The sequence below is a fragment of the Orussus abietinus genome, unplaced genomic scaffold (genome assembly GCF_000612105.2).
Source record: "Orussus abietinus isolate OABI.00-Male unplaced genomic scaffold, Oabi_2.0 scaffold485, whole genome shotgun sequence".
Taxonomy (NCBI): Eukaryota; Metazoa; Arthropoda; class Insecta; order Hymenoptera; family Orussidae; genus Orussus; species Orussus abietinus.
Window position 1 is genome coordinate 21,339 of NW_019394742.1, and position 9,298 is coordinate 30,636.

The 9,298-nt window shown below is 35.2% G+C and overlaps 1 protein-coding gene across 1 annotated transcript in view; it reads right to left on the bottom strand.

The window, feature by feature from the left end:
• Positions 1–1,592: 1,592 nt before the first annotated feature.
• LOC105703422 (high mobility group protein DSP1) overlaps positions 1,593–9,298 on the bottom strand; it is a 23,579-nt gene continuing 15,873 nt past the window's right edge. Inside the window, exons 4-5 of the mRNA XM_023433150.1 lie at positions 6,750–6,924; positions 1,593–3,601 (exon numbers count right to left, since the gene is read on the bottom strand). Of these exons, the coding sequence (XP_023288918.1) occupies positions 3,491–3,601; positions 6,750–6,924 (286 nt within the window). The 3' untranslated portion in view covers positions 1,593–3,490. The remainder of the gene's footprint in view (positions 3,602–6,749; positions 6,925–9,298) is intronic.

Here is a 9,298-nt window from a genome sequence, read left to right on the forward strand (position 1 = left end):
ACATTCGGGTGATCATTTTGTTGGACGATTGAATTAATGCAATGTACACTAGCAGACATGAATGTTATCTTTGGGCACATCCCACGGAGAAAGAAACCTTTTAAACTTACAGAATCAGTGATCATTTTGTTGGACGATTGAATTAATGCAATGTACACTAGCAGACATGAATGTTATCTTTGTGCACATCCCACGGAGAAAGAAACCTTTTAAACTTACAGAAAAATCTGTAAAATATACAAATTTAATCGGTTGAAATAGGGACAGTAGATTATGTCTCTCAGCGATATCGTTCATTTTTTGTTACTCAAATCTGTACAGATTACAGATAAATATCCATAACGATTACATGAGCCGTTTAATTTGACAGTGGCTTAAGTCCATTTGTCAATTATTTTTGGTTGCCCGGAGTTACATGCACAACTTGAAGTTATATATCAATAAAGCATTCGAGGTTAATTATATTCCGAGTAAATACGATAATTTTGGACACATAAGTTTTCAGAGGTATTTCAATAATTAAAACTATCATTTTGAAAGTGATTTCCAGGTCAATTAAATTTTTAATCCGAGACCTTGTATTCCCATTGTTTCGGCATAGAAGCGCAAGACACTTTTTTTTGCCTTTATCCCGTTCAAATGCGAGTTTATCGATTACCAGAGTGTTCTAAATTGTCGTAAAATTGACCTGACCCTTTTGTGTCTCATATCGGAGCCTTCGATAATTATATATATATATATTCATCGAAATATGTGAGCTCGACGCCATTTTGGTTCTGGTCTGGGCAAAGTTAAAAAATGTTTTCAAAAAATCCTAATTTTGAATGTGTCAGGACAATTCTTAGATGATCAGGAGTGATGTGTCAAAGTTTCGGACTGTTTGGTCTAATACCCTTAAAAAAAATGTGTTGTACTTGAATCGACTGATTTGAAGGGGGTTCCACTTCACCTTAAAGTGAAGTTCCAATCGACTGCTGTGTCGATTTATATTGGGTATTGTACGAAATTGTCATACTCCATTTGTCGTTTTCGTACAATAATTATAAAGAAATCGAAGTAAAACTCCAGAAATCCTCTGGATTCATGTTTTCTGAGGCCCTAATTGACTGCAGAGGGACTCCCTGCGCCATCTGTGATTTCCAGGTCAATTAAATTTCCACTCCGAGACCTCGTATTACCATTGTTTTGGCATAGAAGCGCATAAGACAGTTTTTTTTGTCTTTATCCCGTTCAAATGCGAGTTTATTGATTACCAGAGTGTTCTAAGTTGTCGTAAAATTGTCCTGACCCTTTTGTTTCTCATATCGGAGCCTTCAATAATTATATATTGATCGAAATATGAGAGCTCGACGCCATTTTGGTTCTGGTCTGGGCTGAGTTAACAAATTTTTTTCCAACGATTCACATTTTAAATGTGTCAGGACAATTCTTAGATGATCACGAGACTTGTAACAAAGTTTCGAACAGTTTGGTCCAATACCCTTAAAAAAAAAGTGTTATACTTAAATCGACTGATTTGAAAAGGGTTTCACTTCACCTTAAGAGGAAGGATGATTGGAAAGGCTGGCAAAATCGAATAAAATACATAGTGGTATATACGATAATGTTCCAAATTTAATGGCTATCGTTACAACTTAAAACAGAACAGCGTTTGTTTTTCATCAACTTTTTTGTGGTCTTACTCCTGTGTGATGCGATTATACAACGATGGGCGGGTCTTGAGTAGTTTCGCGATATACAATACAGAAATCTGCGACAGGAACACATGTCACAATTTAGAAATATCGGTTTCCCCACTTCATATCTTGCCTATTGTATTCCTCCTGAAAACTTGGAATAATTCTAGCCAGCTTCAACCATCTATCGATTATCCTTCATGGCTTTCCATTATAATTGCAAACGCGCACCTCTAACTGCCATCATCTTATATATAATCCGTATTTTCCTCACTCACCGGAGTCGTTTTTATGGTAATAAAGAAAACCCTACGATACTTGTACTCTTCTCTTCTCTTTCCGTTTATGGCCGTCCTATATACGGTTTAGTATTCTTTTTGCCTCTTCAGTTTTCAGGATGGCTTCTTGATTTTACAAAAAGACTATTGTTGCTGATGTCACTATTTCTGTGATACATTCAGCATACACGTCTAAGATTCTCTCATGGGAGGTATCACAAGAGAGGACTCGACGATGTGTGATTAAGAGAGAGCCACGGCGCTTCGACGAAAAGAGAAGAACTTCGATTTATACTAATCCGGACCGAGTGCTTGCTGAACACTCGTTAATCGCGGCTCCAGTTTTCATAAATCATACAAACAGGCTTGGTGTTACGCAAAGTGTTTACTTAAATAGTTATACATACATAAAAAAGGAAAACAAACGAGAAGTCTTCTCTGGTCGTATCGTCACATTTGTTTTCACGGGTTTCCACCTTCTGATTTTACAGAAAATAGTGTCTGGACGAAGTGTCTTCCCTTTGCCAATTCGGAGGGGAAAACACAAAAGAACATTGAACTCTAGGCGGATGCGAATTAGGTGGTCGGACTAACTGAGAGCTCGCTCGTTAACGCGTTCACCGCCAGGGGGCGCCACTGGCGACTGCCGGGTTAACGCGGTAATTCTGAATTTGCGCAAGCGGATTCGAATTCTATTTGACTACTAAATCCAATGGTTGAACGGATGTACAGGGGACACTTAAAGATATACGGATATATCGAGAACAGAGAGCAACGTTCCGACAACATGACTCTCCCCGATTTTCTGCCACTAAACGAACTGGACTGACAAAAGTTCATTAATTTAAAGTTATTTCAAATGGAACGTTCTTCCTCGCGGCGGTTCGTAAAGGCGAACCGGGCAATCCGTATTAACTAAATCGGTTTATCATCCCTTCTTCCCCGTTACTCACTCACTCGCTCTCATTCATTCGTTCACTGAAATTTCCACACGCTCTCTCCCCTCTCTTTCTCTCTCTCTCTTCCCCCTCAGCCCCTCTTGTATTTTCTCACTCCGATCTTTCGAATATAGAACAGAAACGACATCAGCAATGATTGAACTTCCCTTCTCGTAATCCAGGTAAATTCAAGCCATTTTCTCTCCTTTCCTTCGCCACCCCTTCTCCTCCGTCGCGCGTTCTCTCTTCCTGACTCCTTATCCTATCGGCCACTTTACATATTACTATCAATATGTTAAAATACAAATGTCACTTATACAATCTCCTCATTTTGCACTTCTCACGCATACATACAATTTTAAAATAATTATCAATAATCGCGGGTTTCCTTTTTTCAACCTATTTCCTCCCTCTTCGTGTCTTCTCTTAACCATTACTGTAAATAATCGAGGACTGGCGGGTAGTTATTTGTTCTCCTAATGTAAGTACGCTCACTCTAAGGTCAATGGTATGTACAGTAGGTGAGGTATGCTTCGGGAATCCAAGGACACGGGTGACAGATGAGATTTTTTTTTTCTTCCTTTATGCGCGCGTCCAATTATTCGCCGTCTTCCTCTTCCCATTCTTCTTCGCTATCGTTCTTTATGGCGTTTGCGGGGGCTCCTACTCCAGGCCCATCCTTCAGTTTCTTCTTATACGCTGTCATTTCCTGAAACGTAATGAACATTCGTCATTATTCAGTATTTTTCAATCCCATCCTGTCTTTAAACTATTCAAGGTCGATACGGAACACGGTAATTAGAATATCGACTCTTTTTATTATAGTTAAGGTGAAGTGAAACACGTCGAGGAACTTGATCGACGTCGGTAAAGAAGATTTTTCTTAATGCCTACGTAGCCGACGTTTCTTTGCTTGGTATTTTATTAAATTGGGTATTGTACAAAATGGCGTACTCCACTTGTCGGTTTCGTAGAATAATTATAAAGAAATCGAAGTGAAACTCCAGAAATCCTCTGGATTCGTGCTTTCCGGGGCCCTAATTGACAGCAGAGGGACCCCCTGCGCCATCTGTGATTTCCAGGTTAATTAAATTTTCACTCCGAGACCTCGTATTACCATCGCTTTAGCATAGAAGCGCATACAACACTTTTTTTGCCTTTCTCCCGTTCAAATGCGAGTTTATCGATTACCAGAGTGTTCTAAATTGTCGTAAAATTGTTCTGACCCTTTCGATTCTCATATCAGAGCCTTCGATAATTGTATATTGATCGAAATATCAGAGCTCGACGCCATTTTGGTTCTGGTCTGGGCTGAGTTAAAGAATTCTTTTGAAAAATCTAAATTTTGAATGTGTCAGGACAATTCTTAGATGATCAGGAGTGATGTGTCAAAGTTTCGGACAGTTTGGTCTTTTACCATTAAAAAAAAAGTGTTGTATTCGAATCGACTGACTTGAAGGGGGTTCCACTTCACATTAAGGTGAAGAATACAACACTTTTTTTTTAAGGGTATTAGACCAAACTGTCCGAAACTTTGAGGCGTCACTCTTGATCATGTAAGAATTGTCCTTACACATTGAAATTTTTGATTTTTAGACAACATTTTGTAATTTAGCCCAGACCAGAACAAAAATGGCGTCGAGCTCTCATATTCCGATCGAGATACTATTATCGAAGGCTCTGATATGAGAATTGAAAGGGTCAGAACAATTTTGCGACTATTTACAACACTCTGGCAATCGATCAATTCGCATTTGAACCGGATAAAGGCAAAAAAAGTGTTGTGTGCGCTTCTATGCCAAAACGATGGTAATACGAGGTCTCGGAGTGAAAATTTAATTCACCTGGAAATCACAGATGGCGCAAGGTGTCCCTCTGCAGTCAATTAGGGCCCCCGAAAGCACGAATCCAGAGGATTTCTGGAGTTTTACTTGGATTCACCTTAAGGGTGAAGTGAAACCCCCTTTAAATCAGTCGATTCGAATACAACACTTTTTTTTTTAAAGGTATTAGACCAAAATGTCCGAAACTTTGACACATGACTCGTGATCATCTAAGAATTGTCCTGACACATTGAAATTTTGGATTTTTAGACAACATTTTGTAATTTAGCCCAGACCAGAACCAAAATGGCGTCGAGCTCTCATATTTCGATCGAGATACAAGTATCGAAGGCTCTGATATGAGAATCGAAAGGGTCAGGACAATTTTACGGCAATTTAGAACACTCTGGTAATCGATCAATTCGCATTTGAACGGGATAATGGCAAAAAAAGTGTTGTATGCGCTTCTATGCCAAAACGATGGTAATACGAGGTCTCGGAGTGAAAATTTAATTGACCTGGAAATCACAGATGGCGCAAGGTGTCCCTCTGCAGTCACTTAGGGCCCCAGAAAGCACGAATCCAGAGGATTTCTGGAGTTTCACTTCGATTTGTTTTTAATTATTGTACGTAAACGACAGGTGAAGTATGCCATTTGGTACAACATCCAATATAATTCGACACAGCTGTCAATATAAAAACGAACATTGGCAACGTAGGCATTTAGAAAAATCTTCTTTATCGACGTCGATCAAGTTCCTCGACGTGTTTCACTTCACCTTAAAGGGTATCGTAATTAGGCAGATATCTTTATCCGGGAGTATGAAAAAATCGGGTATAAAGGGTACAACCGTCACGAGTTACTTGTTCCTGTTTAAAATAACCCCTTCAATTAAAATTACTAGGCATATTAGAAAATATGTAATTTTCTTAGGAGTGAATAATTTGTAAACGTTTCTTTGCAGTTCTTGTTCTCGCAACGGAAAATAATGTGATCGTTTTATATCTCGCTTCCGATAAATTAATTACCCAGACAGCACAAATATATAACACAGAGGTTCATAGAATATTCTTTGAAAATGTTTTAATATTAATTAAAATAAAAAGGATATGGATTTATGTGCTATGTACATTATTTGAACATAGGGTGAATGTAGTTTTGGTCAGTTTTTTATATTCTGAAATATATTTAACGAAATATTGTACGAACATGGAATTCATAATTCTTGCACATAAGAAGTAGTATGTCATATACATATCTGAATGATATTTTTTGCTACGCGAATAAAAATACAGAAGGTTCATGTTTCAGTATTCTATTCTTAAATTAGGGTCAACATTTGGGGAGATAAAATATTGAAACATTGAAACGTAAGTACCTACTTTTACAAAAAATAAAGTACTCACCCAGGGAATATAATTTTAAAGTATTAGGGCATGTATGTGTATTCGAAATAAAGTAATAATATATTATCATTATCGCACGAAATATTTAGCACGTTTTGATTTTTTAAAATGAGGGTGTACGTGAAAATGTATAAAACAATTATTAACTTTAGTGTTTCAATGTTATATTACAATGACATTGTTAAACCAATATTGTATATATATAAAACATGAAATATTTGGACAATATCTTGGAAATATTATCATATGTACATGATCCAATATTGTACATAAAATAGCACGTTTTGATTTTTTAAAATAAGAGTATACGTGAAAATGTATAAAACAATTATTAACTTTAATGTTTCAATGTTACATTACAAACCTTTTCTAACATTTGTAGTATATATAGAATAGTATTCCATATTTCAAATGACATTGCTAAACCAATACTGTATATATATAAAACATGAAATATTTGGACAATATCTGGGAAATATTATCATATGTACATAATCCAATATTGTATTTAAAATATCATTGCAATGTCGAATATACATGAGGAATATTTTCCACCTTCTTTTCTATATTCTATGAATATATTATGCTGTCTGGGGATACTATAAGGTAACTGTAACGTAAACTCACCCTTTCGTATCGGGCTTTATCCTTTTCCGCCATAGCCTCGTACTTGGATTTGGTTTCGGGATCTGCGTCCGACCACTTTTTACCCAACTCCTTTGCGATGTCACCTACGCCATACTCCGGATTCAGCAACTTTACCTTTCCGCGTTCATCGTTGCAGAACCAGAAGAATGCTGACCTAAAGCAAAAATAATGTAACTGGTGACTCCATATGCACTTTTGCAAATGAAAAGTAAGAAAAATATAGGCTATTATGAAGTACACGCGACAGTGTTAAGGTGAAGTGAAACCCCCTTCAAATGAGTAGATTCAAATACAACACTTTTTTTTAAGGGTATTAGACCAAACTGTCCGAAACTTTGACACATCACTCCTGATCATCTAAGAATTGCCCTGACACATTCAAAATTTTGATCTTTGGACAACATTTTTTAACTTCGTCCAGACCAGAACCAAAATGGCGTCGAGCTCTCATATTTCGATCAATATACAATTATCGAAGGTACTGATATGAGAAAGGAAGGGATCAGGACAATTTTACGACAATTTAAAACACTATGGTAATCGATAAACTCGTATTTGAACGGGATAAAGGCAAAAAAAAGTGTTGTATGCGCTTCTATGCTAAAAGGATGGGAATACGGGGTCTCGGAGTGAAAATTTAATTGACCTGGAAATCACAGATGGCGCAGGGGGTCCCTCTGCAGTCAATTAGGGCCCCAGAAAGCATGAATCNATATATAGTAACAGAATATCTTAATACCATTCTGCATCATTTTATTGTAATAACAATATGCATTGTAACCGAATAATTAATCTTAAGGTTAAAGATGGGTTTCAAATGTTTTATAAATATTTTGACGTTAATATATATATGCAAATTGTAAAATAAAATGATGCACAATGGTATTAAGATATTCTGTTACTATATACATAATAACTGTACCATATGTATAGTAACTATATCAAGAAACTCGGTAGTTTCGAGCCAAATATATTTTTAAACGATATATAGTAACAGAATATCTTAATACCATTCTGCATCATTTTATTGTAATAACAATATGCATTGTAACCGAATAATTAATCTTAAGGTTAAAGATGGGTTTCAAATGTTTTATAAATATTTTGACGTTAATATATATATGCAAATTGTAAAATAAAATGATGCACAATGGTATTAAGATATTCTGTTACTATATACATAATAACTGTACCATATGTATAGTAACTATATCAAGAAACTCGGTAGTTTCGAGCCAAATATATTTTTAAACGATATATAGTAACAGAATATCTTAATACCATTCTGCATCATTTTATTGTAATAACAATATGCATTGTAACCGAATAATTAATCTTAAGGTTAAAGATGGGTTTCAAATGTTTTATAAATATTTTGACGTTAATATATATATGCAAATTGTAAAATAAAATGATGCACAATGGTATTAAGATATTCTGTTACTATATACATAATAACTGTACCATATGTATAGTAACTATATCAAGAAACTCGGTAGTTTCGAGCCAAATATATTTTTAAACGATATATAGTAACAGAATATCTTAATACCATTCTGCATCATTCTATTGTAATAACAATATGCATTGTAACCGAATAATTAATCTGGTTTCAATGATAAATATAAATTCGTTTAGAAACTGTAATAATATTTGAAAATAAACCGTTCCGTAATGCCCAAATAAATAATTGAATGATCATTACGACACTCGGCAGAGTTTTACACCAAATAGCATGTACGTCAGACATGTACATAATTAAATAAATGTTTAACTACATTGAAATTAAATGTTATTAACTTTAAAATTTGGTAACAAGTATTGTACCAGTTTTTGTGAGATTCTTTTGTTTGTTTACTAGGTCCATTCAGTTTTAACCCACCAAACACCCTATGTTACATTTACATAACACTGGAATAACATGTCATATAACAAACATTATTAGAAAGATACATCAATATCGTATAACGTCGTTACAAACTTGTAAGCATTGCAGTTATACAATTTTAACATAACAAGTGACATGTTACCGATATGTTATGTACACGTTACTCGTTTTATAACAGTATTATATAGTTGCGGAAGAAATAGTAATACAAATCTTGCTTATATGTATGTTACATGACATGTTACAAACATTATGTAAGTTATATTATTGTTACGTAATGGTGTCTGGGGGGGAACAAACTAACAAAGAAGGTATCCCAGGTCGGTCTCTCCGATTTGATTTCTTTTATAATATGTTATAGTAGACTAAAAACTAAGCGACACGTATTTTTTTTTATCTGCCATTAAACACTTTAAGGGAGTGAAACAATCATCCAAAGTAAGGCATGTCAAGGGGCGATTTGGCAGTTTTACCCACAAGAACATAATATTTTTTAACACTATTTCTACCAAAGGTGCCAAAAGACACCGTTTAAAATTTTAACTTGAAATTATTTTCAAAGTTTAATAATTTTTTCTCAATTAATGTTTTGTGTTTTCGTATAATAATTGTTAAATTTATTTAGCGGTATCATTTTCCT